Source organism: Lepidochelys kempii, chromosome 16 (assembly GCF_965140265.1).
Source record: "Lepidochelys kempii isolate rLepKem1 chromosome 16, rLepKem1.hap2, whole genome shotgun sequence".
In the NCBI taxonomy this organism is placed as follows: domain Eukaryota; kingdom Metazoa; phylum Chordata; order Testudines; family Cheloniidae; genus Lepidochelys; species Lepidochelys kempii.
This window is the reverse complement of record NC_133271.1, coordinates 9,418,851-9,437,350: the sequence shown is the minus strand read 5'-3', so window position 1 is coordinate 9,437,350 and position 18,500 is coordinate 9,418,851. Positions and strand designations below refer to the sequence as shown.

Here is an 18,500-nt window from a genome sequence, read left to right as displayed (position 1 = left end):
GGGGAAGGGCGACTCACAGCTCGGGAGGCTAAAGATTTTCTAAAGAAAGAAGCACAGGCCCAGCTTCCCCTGCAGTCTGCTACAAAGCTGCACCCGGTGTTTCCACAGAGATGCAAAGGGGCTTAGCCACCAAGTGTCCATTAAAGTCAGTGGGAATGACATAGCTGAACCACCTTGCAACAGATCTCAAAGAGGAAGAAAGGTGTGTTATTAACCCAGGCTAGTTAACACATGGTAACTAACTCCAGGCAAAATCCTAGTGAACACAAGGCAGTTTGTAGTTAACATGTGTTAGAAGGAAGAGTTTAACCCTAGGCTCCTTCATAGTCTTTAGCTATGGCTACACAGCAGCTGAGACAAGTAATTCCCAGTCGCTCTTGTGGGGCTGTTATTTCCTGTCCTATCTATCCTAGATAAAGCTGTGTGCTGCATGGCCTGCCTCCTTCATGCTGCTATATTATTCTAGGCTGCTTCCCCTTTCTTCCACACCCTGCCCCTGGCTAGAAACACGGAAAGAAAGCCTCTCCCACACGATCCGGTAAGTAGTGGGGGGAAGAGGAGCTCTCCCCACAACCAAAAAAAAAAAAAGTTGTTCTACAAAGACAATCAGTTTCAGGAGCAAGACTCCACAGATTTCTTCTGAAATCCAGTCTCGCAGAGAGGCAGAGCATATACCAAGCAGGTTTGTTGCTAAGTATCATTTGCTCACTAAGGGAGAGATCCTTATCTGATGTAAACTGGTGTGCAGAACCACCCCATCTAAGGATCTGGCCCGATGAATTTGTTAATCGTTATATTTTGCACATCCAGAAAGCTTTTAGTCAGAGGATCTCTCGAAGCATTTATAAATCTTAAAGTTTCACAGCCCCAAGGGAGGTAGGTATTACAAATCTCATTTTATAGATGGGTAAAATTGAGACACATGGAGATTAAGGGATTCAACCAATGCCATACAGTTAGTCAGTGGCACAGCCAGAAATCTAAGGCAGAAGGTCCTGAATCTCCGGCCCCTTGGGCTAACCATTACCCTATTTCCAAGCAACCGCAAGGTGAAGAAACCTGCTTTTTCAACAGGATATATATATATATATATATATATACACACACACACACATATACACACACCATTAAAAATATCTGCAGAGACAATTATACTCACCTCTCCAAAATAAGACACTAATGGAGAAATCTCACACACAGCAGGAGGATCTTCAGTTCCTGATAAACTAAAGAATAAAACACAGGATTAATCTTTCTTTTTATATGTCTGTACAATGATAGCATCCTTGAGAGAGCTCACAGAACAGAACAGGCTACCAAAGGGTCAAAACACAGTTTACATTCAGAGATTAAGCCTGGGTCCCGTGACAGTTTAAACCTGGATTATGGGTAAATAGGAGGAGTTAACATTTCCTAGCTACTTCAAATCAAAAGAAACAAATGCACGCAAATTTTGATGATGTGCTTTTCAACTAATATTAACAGCTTCTGAGTTTACTGGACTAGAAGATGATGAAACAACAGCCCCACCACCCCTCCATTGTAAAGTTTGTGTGAATTAAGTGTGAGAAAGGAAGCATCTGAAATGGGGATTGTTATATAGTAGCTGACAACAAGATGTTAGTACCCAACAGAACAAAAACACTGCTATACAATGAGAAGTATTCAGAACAGCTGGTGCACGTGGGGTAACACATCTCTGTGGTGCTGGTTAAGCCCTTAATGCCGAAAGAAAGATTGACTGCAACAAAGGCAGTATTTCTGCCAATGTTCTCTGTGTCAGGATTTCTATCCTGGGGGTCAGCTTTAAATCCTGCCGGTGCTCCGTGGGTGTGCGGAGGTGAAATACTGACTCAGTAGTCTCCTTGACCACCTTGGCCATGCCCCCGCTCCATACAGCATCACTCACATTTGCGGATGCACGGGCCCCTACACAACCTTGGCATAACTCTGGTTGTGACCACTCTACACTGCGGCAACCTCAGCCCTTGATGGATCTTCTGTCAGCAGAAGCCTCTGCCAGAGGTTTATGCCTATGGGTGTCTCGACCCCATTAAGGGGATCTGCACACTGGCTGCCCTGTGACCTGCACCCAGAACACATTCCACCTCCCACGATTAAGGCTGCGTGTTTGTTACGGAGGTCGCGCAAGTCAAGGATTCCGTGAAATTCCGCCGCTGCAGCGGCCGGTGTGGCTGGCCCCAGGGCTGTCAGAGCAACTGGCCCTGGGGCCAGCCACACCGGCCACAGCTGGAGCCACCCCGCAGCCCCACAGTCAGCCACACCAGCCACTGCTGGAGTGGCCCCAGGGGCAGCTGCACCAGCCACTGCTTGGCCGCCCTGGGCAGCTTGCCCAGGGTCCCCCAGAGCAGCAGCTGGTGGGACGGGACCCAGACACCCCCAGTGCAGCGGCGCCGCGGGCCCCCCACCCAGTGCAGCAGGGCTGGTGCAGTTAAGATTTAGTCAGGGGTGTTTATAGTAAAAGTCATAGACAGGTCATGGGCAGTGAATTTTGGTTTATTGCCCGTGACTTGTCCATGACTTTTACTAAAAATACCTGTGACTAAATCTTAGCCTTACACATGATCTCTGAGCAGTTATTAGTATTGATCTCCAGTGGCTCACTTGAGTTTCTCTGGTATCCTGCTGCCATTTTCATCCAGGAATCTGGCTCCAGCCTTCAGAGCCCAGCGGTAATGCTGAGAAAGAAGGGACCGCCGAGCTGTGGTCGGAGTGTCTGTGTCAGCCGTGTCTGCATTTTTTAATGGGGAGAACTCCTCTTCCCTCAAAACTTCAAATGCAACAAAATTCCTATCAGTGAAGAGGAGGGGTGAGGAAAGAGAGAAGAAGTTTAATATTGGTCCTCTCTTGATGGTACAGACACTTACAGTTTTCACAGGGTGGTGACTTATCCAAGATAGCACTGATATAGCGTAGCCCTAGCAGAATTAAGCCAGGCTTAGCCCCCCTCCCCAGGTGGAGAGTGAATGAATACAAAGGTCCTGGGATGGGAACACAGGAGTAAGGGGGAAAGTAAGGGCAGTTTGGATAGGAAGTTTGTTGAGAAGAGGGCAGCTGACAATTCTACAGAGCTCCCAGGCAGAAGGCTAGGGGAGAGAGACACCTTCAGGGTACAGCAGCCTGCTGGCTGGGAAGCCCCGGCTAGAAGAGTGGTAAGCAAGGGAGCGTGAGCCCAGAGGGTGGGTAACAAGTGGGGTGAACTGAGAGGCAGCAGTAAGGCCGGAAGCTAGGCTGGGTAGCCCTGCTACACTGCACATGAAAATCTGTTACGAAGAAACAGGTCCAGCTGATCTCAGAGCCCTGTTTTCCTAAAACAGAGTAAATTAGGTTTCTTTCCTTAGGAGGGGGCTGGGGTCAGCAACCCGGTTATGAACAAGCCACCTGCACAATGCAGTCAAGCAGAATATTAAGTGTGTGTCTACACAGCTGTGGAAGGAACCTCCCAGCCTGGGTCAGGGCTCACGCTAGTGCTCTAAGAGCAGCTGTGTAGACAGAGCTTTGATGTTGCGTCTCAGGCTGGAGGGCGGGCACCAAAACCCACCCCTGCCCTAGGGTTCAGAGTCCAGCTCCATCAAATCGCTGTCTAGCCCACGCCCTGCTAGCCTGAGTCTGTTGAGCTAGGCTGGGAGGCTCGCTGCCGTGGGCTGGGTGGACATAGCCTACAAAGAGCTGTTTTTCAATACAGGGGAAGGCGAATAGAGTCTCCCCAAAGCAACACCTGCATACTTTTGCATTTCAAATGTGGAAGGCATCTGTCAATGCATTCTGCCACAGTTAAAAATAATTGCTTATAATTAGCCCTTTCAAAGCTTGAAACTCAGATCTGTTTTTGGAGCAGAATCATTTTGCCATCATGGTACACTGGTTTATTTTTGTAGAGTTGCTCAGTAGGGCTAGGCAATGCACTCTGACTTGTTTGTGTCAGCAGCCCTTCAGGGATACTTGTTTATTAAAAAATAATGCTCCCAAAAAACACAGGATTTCCATGGACTGTGCAAGCAGCTGTGAGGCCCAAACTGCTGGATCAAACTTTGGAGAGCTCAATCCAAAATTAAATCCCTTTACTATAAATGGATTTAAAAATCTAAAAACAAGAAGCCACCACGCTCAGGCCGAGGTTCCTTTATATTTATATCTTAGCCTGGAGTGACTCTTTAGTGCTGAATTCTAGACCCAGGAAAACAGAGTTTAGGATAAGAATGATGGTAGATCCTTGAGCTATCAAGTGCAACTCCCTTTTCCCCCAGATTAATGCTACACTAAGACTGATCTTGTACATGCATTAAAAGTCAGGGCACATTTATTGTTCCACCAGCAATTGTAACTTGGCCATTCAATCCTTAAATAATGTGGGTTACGGCTGTATATGGTGCTAATTGAACACCTGGGCTTAATATGTATGTAAAATCTAACGGAATCACAGTTGCCATAGGGAGCGCAATTCTGGATGGCCTGACTTCTGTGGGCTTACAACCTTAGGGTTGAGAATTTAGCAAATGTAGGCTTTGCGTGGAATTTCCTTGTTTCACGTATAAGACAAAGGCCCACGCCACCAGATAACAACCAGTGGAGCTTGCAGTCATTCATTTGCAGACCTTCAAAGCAAGGTTCACAGGTGCTGGGGCTATGCGCTCCAGACCACAGCGCACCCAACAGGGCATGTGAAAAATGAAGCTGGTCACGTGCCTGGGGCCATCACAGTATCACGGGACCCCAGGGGAGGCAGCAGTCTTTTCGCCAGCCTCCCCAATGTCAATTTCAAAGTCCATGCTACCCGTAAGGCGTGCTGCAAAGAGAATACTGAGAAGGAAAAGATTGACGTCTGCCACTAACTTAGAGAACTGGAACACATCAAACACAAACTTCTCCAGCTTTATCCCGTTTGGCTTTAACGGCTTTACCAGATTTCCCTCCTCGTCGACGTAGGGCACCTTCTTTATGGCTACATGCTGCTTCAGCTGAGGCTCAAATTTCCTGCCAGGGTGAAAAAGGAGGAAAACCAGGTTCATTTACTTCATATCCAAAGCACAGGCAGGGGAAATCTCAGGTCTCAGAAGCAGACAGCTTATTACTACTATTAGCCGTATCTCGGGATTACTGAGTGCCATTCATTCCAAAGCTCTTTACCAACGGATCAATAAATTATGCCTAAGGATCACTTCGCTGACCACAGAAATGCAGCCACCTCTATGGGGAAACGTGGCAGTCATTCTGTGCCACCAACACCACGCAACTGCACAGGGCAGGAAATGAAGAAGAATCCTGTGCCCAGTTGAAACGGCAGGAAGAGTTTTAAAAAAAAGTAACCACCAGAGCTGGAATTTGACCAGGACCCTTAATTCCACTGGCTCTTTTGGGATCCCAGGCCAAAGCCAAAGATCCTTACTCAGACAAACCTACCGCTGAGCTCCATTAAAGGTCTGCCCGACTCCAGACTGAACCGAAACTAAATAAAGCTCCATCTACTAAACAACCTGAGTGTTGCATCTCACCCAAGGAGAGGGGCCCTCTGGCAGCGTAGTGTCCCCAGCACTGTGCTAGGCCATTGGTTCAGCTCTGACTTCAAGGGAGGAGTGCACCTTAGTGACTCTCCAACATCACTCTTTGGGGCACCCAGGTGTTCCTTGGACACCTCGCTCCCCAACTCTAGGGGCAACACTCACTCTTGCCAGAGCCCAGTAATTTTGCCCAGTCCCTTAACTCTATGACGCAACCATTGGAATCTGTGGGTGCAACTCCTTAATCTGCCAGAGGTCACTGCTGGCCTGTGCAGATCTCTCTCTCCCTGTCTAGCCCCAAACATGCCTAATCCCTGTCGACCCAGGTGGGTTCACTTTCTTAAGAAGATGAAGTAACCACAGTGATTCCATCATCAAGTGAAGGCTGCTTTCTGCTCAGGGTCTGGTATGAAACTAATCAGGCAGTTATTCTGCTTAGGTTCAGGAACTCCAGGCAACAGGAATGCCCAGATCTGACATGGAATCAGAGAGCACAAATTCACAACAATAACCAGGAGAGAGAGAGAGAGAGAGAGAGGGGACAAAAAGGGGAGCGGGAAATAAAACCAACCAACCACCAAGTTTAAATAAGAGCTGGACTGAACTGTACATGGTGTGAAGAACTTGTCCTGCTGGAGAGTTGTGAGGTGGAGTTCTCTGGAAGCAGGGTGAATACACTCAGCCAATGAAACACAAGATCATTAGGATTAACTCCCATTGCTGGATCGTACTCAGTGGGTAGGAAATGGTTCAAAGCCGACTCACAGCTGCTTTCTCTGAATTACCTCTCTCCTGGGCATCACAAAGCACAACTCCAACCCCCTATAGCAATGCCTCTGGAAGCCAAGTTTCCCATGCTCTAATGATGAAGCTTTGCTCCCCCCACCCATCTTACTAAGAGAGCCTCTTCATCCATGTATGAGCCCCACAGACCTCACCCGTTTCCCCCAGCACTTGCTCTTGAAATCCCACACCAGGATTAAAACCCTTCCCGTCGAAGATGACTGACATGACCGGACTCCTTCGGAGCTGCTCTTTAATCAGCCTGCACTGCTGCTGAGCACAGCAGAGCTCTGGCTTCCCTCCCTGGGGACTGTATGAGCTGACTCTGCAGCGCATCCCTGCCAGAGCTGCGATGGCAAATGAGATCGCAAATCAAGCTGAAGAGCAGTAGGGTAGAGCAGCCCCACAGCCTAACAATGGGCGGAAACCTCAAAGAGAATAGAGTCAGAGACAGACTCAGGGCTTGTCTATATTAGAAAACCTGCACCGGTGTAACTGACTTGATCTTGATTCAGTCACGCCTGAGCAAATCCCTAAGGTAAGTGCACTTGAACAGGTTTAAGGTGCAATTACCCCCGTTTAGCATAATTCGGTAATTACCAGATTGAGCTAAACACATCGATATTAGGGGTTTGCACGGTTGTAACTAAGGTGATCTGTGAGCAACCTGTGAGTAGACCAGCCCGCATAAAGAAGGTGCTGGGGACTTCAGAGGATGCACCTGGTTTTCACAGAAGGGGGCGGGGGGAAGCCTCGAAACCACAGCAGGCAGGATAGTTTCTGCCATGTATATTTTCAGTCCGAAAAGCCACCTGCCAGGTGCAGTGGAACTTACTGTGCCACTGTCTCGAGGAAGCCAAGCGTGAAGAAGTGATTGCAGATATTGCCGGCACTGTACACCAGCTGCCCATCAGGCCTCCGCATCTGTGCTGTCTCTAGGCTGATCTCGCTGTATTCCACCACCTGATAGACCCCGTCCACACGGCACACTACCCCGACAGGCTCTGTGGGATAGGCCTTCTCCACCACCTGCAGCCACAAGACAGTGGATATGGGGAGCAGCCAGGAGGCAGGGATTCTGTTGTGGGGGGGGGGGGGTTTAAAGCCTTTGGTGTTGCTGGTCTGGCGCAAACCCCGTGGGAAAACTTGCACGCAGTGAGGTTCTGCTAAGCGCTGGTCTTCAAATGCCACAGCAGCACAACCAAGGGAATAGGGCCATGTGCACCAGGCAGCATTGATGGTGCATTTTGCCCCCATGGATCTGGCTTATTAGACAGAATTCAACCAGTTTACAGGCCAAACCATTTGGAAGAAAATGCAATGCTCAGCGAGAACAAAGTATTCTGAAACACATTTTTCCTACCAAGGGCCTTTCATTTGACCCAACATGAAATGCAAAATGTTTCTAGTCACTTCCTTTAAGACCCTTATCTATGTTAACACCTTTAATTGATGCTACACAAATCTCTTTCAATAAGCGTCAAGGGCCTGCTGCTGTATTGTCACAAAAACATGCTAGTTTTGCTCCATAACTTCCCACTAAGGGAGCAGTTAGTCTGATGTATTTGTAAAAGACACCCCAGTGTAGACAAGCCCCCGGTCTCTAGGTCTCTGAAGAAAGAGCATGGAGTTAGAAAAAAAACAATTTCAGTTTGTAATTTCCTGTGCAATTTGATGAAGCCCATAAAATAATCTGAACCTGATTGCCATGGTACCATGTGGAAAGATTTATATTTGCTTTATATTTGCACCTACAATGGTACAAACAGGATGCAAGATTTACCCCTGGTGCAGCTCTCCCGGCAGGATCAAGATGAAAGCTGCATGGACCGGCTCACTGTGTCACCTGAGCCGTGGTACACGCACCAGAGCCTCGGTACGCATGAACAGGCTGGGCGAGCGGTCCAACGTCAGCATCAGCTCACCTTAGCACCGCAGTCTGCCCCTTTAGACACACAGAAGCCGATGAAGACGGGATCGGCCATTTTGACGAGGATATTGTCCACACAGTACACATGGATATATTGGATATCACGCCGCTTCATGTCATCCAAGATCTTGTTGTCCACTAGAGCACGATATAAGCCTCCGTTGCCATCTGGAATGCAAAAGAAAGAGGGGGCCCCATTTCCTTAATGTCCAGCCACTCAAACCATGCGTTGACTGAATGCAGACTCCACATGCCCTGAACAATCTATAACAAGGAGGGTTTTTCTAGTGGTTAAAGCACAGAACTGGGAGTCAGCTCAGATGCATTTTACTTCTGGCTTTGCCACAGACAAACTGCATGACCTTGGGCAAGTCAGTTCACCACAGTGCCTCAGTTTCCCCATCTGTAAAATGGGGATAGTGACGTGGACCTATGCTACAAGAGGGGTTTTGGAGCTTTGTTCATTGTCATTTGTAAAGTGCTTTGAGATTTTTGGAGGGCAAGTGCCACAGAAGAATTAAACAGAGGCGGGAAATGACAGACACACTCCTTGTCTTCCAAAGCTTCAGACTCAGCTTTAAAATACAGCTTTAAAAAAATTCTGTGTGGTTTCGGCCTGCTGTCTTTTTACCATAATGTTAAAGAACAGTCGGATTTTCCCTTTAGCTGTGTTGTTTTTTGTACGAGGCACCTTGAACACTTATTCAACACGCACATAGAGTGGATCATCCTCACGTGGCTACAGCCTTTACAACACCCCAACAACCTCCCAGGGAAGCCAGCGCGACAGTCGGCACTGGAGGAGATACCCCTGCAGCAATACAGGCTTAGTGCATCACTTCCCCTTCTTTTCATCACACCCAAGCTGGGTGCAGGAGACCAATGATTTTTAAGGTGATAGTTAGACTTTGCCGGAATTTTCCTTTGCTAGAAAACACACATGTTTCTATACTTCCTCTGCAGGCAATCCCAGCCATGTGATCACACCCCAGCCTGAAAGCATTTTTCTCTGGGGTTTGCAGCGGCATCGACAGCACTGACTGGAGCCCGGCACAGCATAGACGGGGGTGGCCCAGCAGCCCATACGTAGCTCTGCTCATGGACTTCAGGCCTGACATGCAGCATTTCTGTTACTATAATCCTGCCCCCACTTCCATTCTCATCCTGCACACACACAGCTCTGCCTCATCCCTGACTTGCAGAAGCCCCTGCTCTTCCAGTCTGGTCAATATTCCCAGTCTGTGCTAAAGGTTCTGCGAGGTGAGATCATCACGCTCTTTGCCATTCCAGGAACGTTTGCCACATGCATTTATCTGAACCCCCAGGGCCAAGCTAATCAGGAGCTTTCACCAGGAGCATTAATATATGTGGCAGCAGGGAGTCCCCTGTGTGCCTAAGAGAGGGGCTGAATTTCAACACACACTCCCCTCCTGTGACTCTCACAGGCAAACTGCAGGGTACCTGGTGCCATGGCAACTTTCCCCTTCTGTTCCAAGATGGCTTTCCCATCAAACGTTACAGCTGGCAGCATCCTCTGTTCAAACATGATCACATTGGTCTTATCCAGGTTAAAGTAATCGTGTTCTGTGAAGAACTTCTCTGTTGGCCCCAGCGTGAACTCGCTTGTCATGATGTACCTACAGGAGAACAGAAGCTGAACAGTCAGGATGAAATGTAGTTAATACACACACACAGAGAGCAAAATATACCCTTACAGAAAAACCCTATAGACCAAACTTAATAAAGATGTAATCTAGAGAGACTTTAAATAACCTACAGCATTTCATAAAGAATCATCTCTCTGCTACTGATCTTCAAATTCTACAGAGAGGTTCCATTTCTGGTCAATCCTAGAGGATATCTACAAGGAATAGTATAGGCCTGAATTTATACTTTGACTACAGTTAAACATGCCCCTGTCCAAAAACGAGCTGGACACCCGTGCGTTAGAGGTCAGTTAGCAACCAAGGTAAGGGACCAAAAAAATCTCTTTGCCTTATCAAACAGATATCATGAAAGAGAGGAAGAAGGGTTCAAAGTGAGTTTTGATCTGTGCCAGGTCTTATGGTCCTGTATGAATTTTCAGTAGCTTGAATCAAAGTTTTCCAGTGCCTCTTCTCTGCCAGAGAAATACAGCAATATTTTCCAACCTCACAGCTGTGTGTGGGTTTCCCCCGCAGTTTCTTTATTCCTCTCTCGCCTTCTTTCTCCTCCCGCTCCATTATCTCTCCCTCCCTTTAATTTTCTTTTCTTCCTTAATACAAGGATGCTGAGTGCTCATTTTCATGAGTTCCCCCCTAAGCAGCTCTGCAACTCCCATTACTATAGGCCTACAGGGGGTCTCTTTCCTGCATAGCAGATGAGCCATCCCAGCACTGGTCAGCCCAATGTCCATATGTACATGGGGCTTACTTCTCCCTGACCGCAGCATAAACTGGCTTCCGGGTTTGGTCTGCTGCATTTTCCAACGATCTCCTTCGTAATGACAGAGCACCAGGCAAACGCCAAATGCGATCAACTTAGATTTTACAGTCTAAAAATAATGGGCCTGATTTCCAGAGGTGCTGGAGCCGCAAGCGCTCACAAATCCGGTCACACACACGCCGTGTAAGAGATACTTCCACTAACAGGGCATTAGCTCTACACCAGAGCAACTGACCACAACACTGTGTTTAGGCAACTACTTACAAGCAGCACCTGGATTGCAGCTCAAGGATGTTTTTGTGCCTCTGCTTTGCCTGTGACCAGGCAGAGAGGTGACATTTACAAGAACCCTGCTTTTATTTTAAGGACAAATTGCTAGCAACAACTTGTTCCAAGAATTGCACAGTCCATGCTCTCTCTCTTTCTCTCCCACACGCTCCCACCAACACAATTATCTTTTTGAGAGTTGCACATTTAGACTGTTTTGAAACCTCGAGGTTTTGGAAAAGGAAATAAGCCAGTGGCAGCCATGGGATCACAAGTCCAGTTGTAAATAAACCCCCTTTAAAGTAGGTGGCATTTCAGGGCTCCCATCTTTGGCAATGTCCTATTTAGGGCTGCTCTTTTCACGTTTGTGCGACGATTTGCTCGGGTCCCCCCAAACTGGGAGCCGCCGTATTGCCACTCAGCTCCAGCAAGAGTGAGCTTTGCTGCTGCTAAGCTCCATGTCTCCTGTCCAGCACATCCAGTGTGTCTGTCTTGCCAGCAAACCCTTCAGGACTCTGCCAGACCAAACTGGCTTTGCAGTAACAATCAGTGAACCCCAATTCCCGAGCTCCCCCAATATGTCCATCTGCAGCGGTCAATCCCTCTCACCAGACACTCACAGAAGTTTGCTACCTCCGAAAGGAGAGGGCACACATGAGCAGGTTAGCTGAAGACCCGCACTTCACTAAAACAGGACTGAGATGGTTTTGTGATAAAACAAGAATAAAGTTTACTAACAAGGGCCATAGGTGCCAGTGATTTCAAGTACGAGTGAAAGAGATATGAAAGGTGACAAGCCAAACACACTTTCTACAGACTAAAACTTAACTTCAGCAAGTTACAAGCTTTGTTAAGCAGCATTCTCACCTATAGTTAGTTCCCAGAGACCTCAATCTCATTGGCTGAAGGAGCCACCTTTCTCAGATTTCAAGTGCTCTGGCCTCGTGTCTCTCAGGTGATGGAAGCTCAAATGGCTTTCTGTTTCTGCTTATATTTCCCAAAAGCCATTGTCTCTGTTTCAAGAGCCAGGCAGGCTTCGTGGGGGTGCGGCCTCCATCCCACCTCGTGATTGTTAAGTGGTTATCTACCCGCATTTGCGAGTTTGATGGCTTGGTTTACCTTATATGTAAATGTACTTCCATTGTTTCTGTCTTTGCCTTGATCAATTTACATTGAAGAGACAGTCAAGCTGGTGAAACGGCATTCCTTTGTCAAGGACAGGCTGGGTTTATATACTGTTTGCCAAACATATTTTAAGAACATACTTCCAGCACACATCTGTAATAATTCTTTATAGACCACCCGTACATACATCACACAATAATATTAGTGACCAGCGTGTCCCAAATTTGTGTAGGATACCTTACAGGACACCTTTTAGATAATGATTATGACAACAGTGAGTTGGGGCATTAAATGTGTCAGGCCTGAGGTGAATTATGGTACAATGTGCCCTCTGCTCCCAGGGGCACAGCTGGATTCCTCCTGGCACCTGGACAGCCCCAGGAGGAGCTAAAAATGGAAGAGCAATTTTAAGAATTGCTGTTCAGGATTTCCTTGTTGGAGTGACAGCAAGAAGCTAAGTGGAAACGGAGGTCAACGGGCACTTAACCTGGGACAGGCGGAGGTGTCATTTACCAACACAGTAATAGGATGAGTGCTATGTCTCGAAAACTGTGCAATAGGATTTGCCCATCCATAAGCAGGCATCAAAGGAAGGCAAGAGGCATTCATGTCCTACCAGCTCTCAGTATGCCTGGGGTATGGCTATGAAGGGTCTGAGATAGACACTTCGGTACTACAGTGAAGGGGAATATATAAGAAGCTAGACAGTCAGGTTGTGGTTGAAAAGGCAGCATGGTCCAGTGGATACGGCACCAGCCCTGCAGTGACCTGCTAGGTGAGCTTGGGAAAATCACTTCCCTTCTCTGTGTCACCATTCCCCCTCCCATCCTTTGTCTGTCTTGTTTATAGACATTGGAAGCACTGTCCCTAAACTTTTTGGCCCGAGGGCCACATCTGGGTATGGAAATTGTATGGAAGGCCATCAACGCTCACAAAATTGGGGGTTGGGGTGAGGGAGGGGGTGAGGGCTCCAGCTGGGGGTGCGGGCTCTGGGGTGAGGCTGGGGGTGAGGGGTTGGGGGTGCAGGAGGGTTCTCTGGACTGGCACCGAGGGGTTCGAGGGCAGGAGGGGTATCATTGCTGGGGCAGGGGGTTGGGGCATGGGAGGGGGTCAGGGGTGCAGGCTCCTGGCAGCACTTACCTCAAGCAGCTCCCAGAAGCAGTAGCATGTCCCCCCTCCAGCTCCTACGTGGAGGTGCAACCAGGCTGCTCTGCATGCTGGCCCGTCCGCAGGAGCTGCCCCTGCAGCTCCCATTGGCCACGCTTCCTGGCCAATGGGAACTGCAGGGGTGGTGCTTGGGGCAGGAGCAGCATGCGGAGTCCCCTGGCTGCTCCTACATGTAGGAGCCGGAGGAGGAAAAAGCCACTGCTTCCAGGAGCACCGGAGAAGGGCAAGCCCCGGACCCTGCTCCCCAGAGGGAGCTCGAGGACCGGATTAAAATGTCTGGAAGGCAGCATGCGATCTGCAGGCCATAGTTTGCCCACCCCTGCTCTAGGAGTTACTGTATTCTAACAGCACCTGTACCATGTAGACTCAACATCATGTTACCTACCATGGGATGGTACACGTTGTGCTGTATTTCTTGCTGGCAAGCTGCTCCAGTTTGCGGATTCTTTCTGCCTGGATCTGATACAGGGTCTTACCACTGGGCAGCCCCACGCTGTACATCCCCTTGGGATAGGCCACACCCAGGCGGGTTCCTTGCCCTCCAGCCAGGAGCAGCAGTGCTACTTTGTTCTGTGAGATCTGACGGAAACCTGCTTGGGACAGAGGCCCCACGAGAGAAAACAAGGGGAAGGAAACGGACAGATCAGCAAACAAAAAGAACGAGGGCTCTGTGCACCTCTGAAGGGGCACAGGAGCTCAGTGCTGTATAGACAAGAATGAAGCTTCTCCATGTGATAGAGATGGACCATTCTCCCCATTTTTTAGGTCAGGAAATTGAGGCACCGAGAAATTAAGCAAGTTCTCAAAGGTTACGTGTAACACCACACCCCTTGGTGGGTCGCCAACAGCCTGGATTGAACCTTTGACCTCCTGATCCTAAAGCATGAACCTCTAATTAGTGCTGACATTGGTACGTTGATGGTAAAGCGCTTTTCTTCTCTGGGTACGGTTTGCAAGTTACCACAAATGGGCAACACCCACTATGAACCAATTGTGAGGTACCCCCATGTGGCAAACGCTGAAATCTGCAGGAGAAAGGGGTAAAGCCCCGTGTATTGCTGTGGTCTATCAGCTCTGCAAGGTTACAAAGAGTAACATCTTGCTTTTGACTCCAACACACAGCGAACAGACAAACTGAATAAGGAGCCATTTTTTTCCTGACCACTTTAAACCTGAAGAAAAGCAACCAGCTCTCCAAATTCGCGATCAGAAGGAAGAGGCCTGTGGCTGTCGTGACGTGATCTCACCTCGGCCAGCATCACAACACAAAGCAAAGATTCGGCTTCCAACAGTAAAAGCAATGGACCAAACCCCTCACTGGTGTCAGTGGCATTACTGTACATGAAAGATGCACTGGGCCCATTGGCTAAGAGCTTGATGTCAGCATCCGTTCTTTGTTTGCTGCCAGCTCTGTGTTTGTCCATGTTAGAAGGCTCAGATCCACCCTGGTGATATATTCAGGCAGAGGGGGGATATTATCACTTCCAAAATAGCTACTAATGGCAAAACAATAGCACTTAAGAAAGCTAATTACACAACACTGTAATTGCATACCATGGTGTCACTGCTCAGCACACTGCAGTTAAAGGAAGAGAGAAAACATCTCGGCACACAGATCACTTTTCCATCCCGCAATTAGGCAAAAACTTTACAACAACCCATAATAAGGTCCAATCACTTTGAGCATTTACGAGAAGTTAAACTCCAAATGGGATAGTACTGAAGTTAAGAAAACCCATATCTCTACTGGAGCGGAAAATGGGAATGATGGGGCCTTTTTACAATGCTCAGCAGGCCTCCAAATGCATTTGCTCCCCCTCTTATGGATCCCTCCTTGCTGCTACCCACTTTCATCTTCTCGCAGCTTCTTCCTTCAAGGCCACTCTCTGAGCAGTTCTCTCCCCCACTTCCACTCTGAGCCACAGGTTTCAGAGTGGTAACCGTGTTAGTCTGTATCAGCAAACACAACGAGGAGTCCTTGTGGCACCTAAGGGTACATCTACAGTACAAAATTATTTCAAAATTATTCTATTCCAATTTTCGGAAGCTATTTTATACATTCGATCCTCTGTGTCTCCACTAAAGCGCGTGAATTCGGCAGATTGCGTCCACAGTACCAAGGCTAGCATCGATTGTCGGAGTGGTGCACTGTGGGTAGCTATCCCACAGTTCTCGCAGTTCCCGCCACCCACTGGAATTCTGGGTTAAGCTCCCAGTGCATGATGGAGCAAAAACATTCTCGTGGGTGTTTCTGGGTGTGTGTTGTCAGAAAGCTACGGCAGACAATCGTTTTGCGCCTTTTTGGCATGCAGACGCCATACTGCTTTCAGCAGATGGTGCACCGCTGCTCTCCTGCTACTATGAATCCACCTCTCCAACTCAGCTCTGCCCGGCCATCGTGAACTGAGCAGCCCATCTTCCACCGCCAACTCTGCTCTCCCGCTATTGCCATGCTTCCAAGCTTCTCCATGTTGTCTGTGCTGGGCTCCCACCTCCGTGAAAGCCACAGAAGACAACCATTTTCAGCCGTTGTTCGGCTACCGCGAACCGAACAGCACAGCTTCCGCCGCCAACTCTGCTCTCCTACATTTCGTGCCCTTTTTCCAGGATTACCCATGCAGGCGCCATAGCCATGGAGCCTGATCAGATCTCCGCTGCAGTTTTGACCATTGTAAATACCTCGCGCATTATCCAGCAGTATGTGCAGTATCTGCAAAACTGGGCGAGGAAGCGACGACCGCGCGATTACTATACTGATGAGGACATGGACACAGACATTCCTAGAAGCATGGCATGTGGCGATTGGGAGATCTTGGTGGTGTTGGGTCAGGTTCATGCTGTGGAACGCCAATTCTGGGCCCGGGAAACAAGCACAGACTGGTGGTACCACATAGTGTTGCAGGTATGGGATGATTCCCAGCGGCTGAGAAACTTTCGTATGAATAGGGCCACTTTCATGGAACTTTGTGACTTGCTGTCCCCTGCCCTGAAGCACAAAGACACCAAAATGAGAGCAGCCCTCACAGTTGAGAAGCGAGTGGCAATAGCCCTGTGGAAGCTTGCAATGCCTGACAGCTACCGGTCAGTCGGGAATCAGTTTGGAGTGGGGAAATCTACTGTGGGGGCTACTGTGCTGCAAGTAGCCAATGCAATCATTGACCAGCTGCTATCAAGGGTAGTGACTTTGGGAAATGTGCAGACCATTGTGGATGGCTTTAATGTGCTGGGGTTCCCTAATTGCGGCGGGGCAATAGTCGGAACGCATATCCCTATCTTGGCCCTGGAAAACCGGGGCAGCCAGTACATAAACCACAAGGGGTACTTTTCCATGGTGCTGCAAGCACTGGTGGATCACAAAGGACGTTTCACAGACATCAGTGTGGGATGGCTGGGAAAGGTGCATGACGCTCGCATCTTCAGGAACTCTGGTCTGTTTGAACAGTTGCAGGAAGGGACTTACTTCCCAGACCAGAAAATTACTGTTGGGGATGTTGAAATGCCTATAGTTATCCTCGGGGACCCAGCCTACCCCTTAATGCCATGGCTCATGAAGCCAGGCACAGGCACCCTGGACAGTAGTAAGGAGCAAGCAGTTCAACTATAGACTGAGCAAGTGCAGAATGGTGGTAACATGTGCGTTTGGACGTTTGAAAGTGCGCTGGCGCAGTTTACTGACTCGGTTAGATCTCAGCACAACCAATATTCCCATTGTTATTGCTGCTTGTTGTGTGCTCCACAATATCTGTGAGAGTAAGGGGGAGACGTTTATGGCGGGGTGGGAGGTTGAGGAAACTTGCCTGGCAGCCAGTTTCGCACAGCCAGACAACAGGGCGATTGAAGAGTGAAGCAGGGTGCGCTGTACATCAGAGAAGCTTTGAAAGCCAATTTCATGACTGGCCAGGGTACGGTGTGAGAGTTGTGTTTGTTTCTCTTAAAGTTACCCACCCCCTATATATATATTAAAGAGAGAACAAAGGGGACACTATTTCTCAGTGAAACAGGCAATTCATAGTACACAGCACATATTCTTTCTGTACAAGGTCACATTTTGCCTCCTATACTGAAGTGCCTGCCACTTTTGGTGTGAGTAAGCCATCACACGCAGCCGGGCAACAGAATTCAGCTTGCAGGCAGCCTGCGGGCTCTCTGGGATGATCGCTTCACACAACACCCTCCCTGCCCCCCCCCCACACACACACTGTGGGGCTCCGATGAGGCTCTGAGCCAGGATGAGCCCTTTAAACTAAACGCGAACAGCCCAGCGTGGCTCCGATGAGGCTCTAAGAAGGGATGAGCCTTTTAAACTAAACGCGAACAGCCCAGCGCGGCTGGGTTTCCCCCTACCCCCCACCGTGTGGCTCCGATCAAGCTCTCACTCACCAGAAGTGCCTTCTCCAGGGTCATGGTCCGGGAGCATGCTTTGGGAGTAGGGGGAGGCTATTGGCTCCAGCGTTAAGAATAGTTCCTGGCTAGGGGGGAAAACAGATTCCCCACTTGCCGCCTGTGCACTGTCCTCCTTCTCCTCCTCGTCCTCCAAAAACTCATCCTCCTTGCTCCGTGCTACTCCCCCCTTGCAGGTGTCCATGGACAGTGGTGGGGTAGTGGTGTCGTCACCCCCCATAATTGCATGCAGCTCACGGTAGAAGTGGCATGTATGGGGCTGTGATCCAGAGAGCCCGTTCGCCTCCCTGGCTTTTTCGTATGCTTGCCTGAGCTCCTTGATTTTTGTACGACACTGTTCTGTGTCCCTGGAGTGGCCTCTTTCCGTCATGGCCCTGGAGACTTTAGCATACTTATTTGCGTTCCTTTTTTGGAATGTAGTTCTGCCATAATAGATTTGTCTCCTCAACATGCAGTGAGATCCAGTACCTCCTGTTTGGACCATGCTGGAGCTCCTCTGCGAATCCGGGACTGCATGGTCTCTTGAGATGGTGGACTCGCATGGTCGCCTGTGATGGTGGACTGTGCTGATGGTGAGCAAACAGGAAATTCAAAAGTTCCCAGGGCTTTTACTGTCTACCTGGCTAGTGCATCAGAGTTCAGAGTGTTGTCCAGAGCGGTCACAAGGGAGCATTCTGGGATAGCTCCGGGAGGCCAATATCTTCGAATTGAGTCCACAGTACCTGAAACCCTGAACTGCGATCTCAATTTTAGTGTTACTCCACTTGCCGAGGTGGAGTACAGAAATTGGAGTAAAGAGCCCTTCAAATAAAAAAAAATGGTTTGGTCGTGTGGACGGAACCGGTTTTATTTCAAGGTAACTCAGCTAATTCTGAAATAACCAC

The 18,500-nt window shown here is 48.8% G+C and overlaps 1 protein-coding gene across 1 annotated transcript in view; it reads right to left on the bottom strand.

The window, feature by feature from the left end:
• Positions 1 to 18,500, bottom strand: part of UAP1L1 (UDP-N-acetylglucosamine pyrophosphorylase 1 like 1) — a 34,456-nt gene that overhangs the window by 3,207 nt on the left and 12,749 nt on the right. The window contains exons 2-8 of the mRNA XM_073314218.1: positions 13,601 to 13,805; positions 9,694 to 9,869; positions 8,228 to 8,400; positions 7,138 to 7,331; positions 4,855 to 4,995; positions 2,626 to 2,811; positions 1,160 to 1,226 (exon numbers count right to left, since the gene is read on the bottom strand). Of these exons, the coding sequence (XP_073170319.1) occupies positions 1,160 to 1,226; positions 2,626 to 2,811; positions 4,855 to 4,995; positions 7,138 to 7,331; positions 8,228 to 8,400; positions 9,694 to 9,869; positions 13,601 to 13,805 (1,142 nt within the window). The remainder of the gene's footprint in view (positions 1 to 1,159; positions 1,227 to 2,625; positions 2,812 to 4,854; positions 4,996 to 7,137; positions 7,332 to 8,227; positions 8,401 to 9,693; positions 9,870 to 13,600; positions 13,806 to 18,500) is intronic.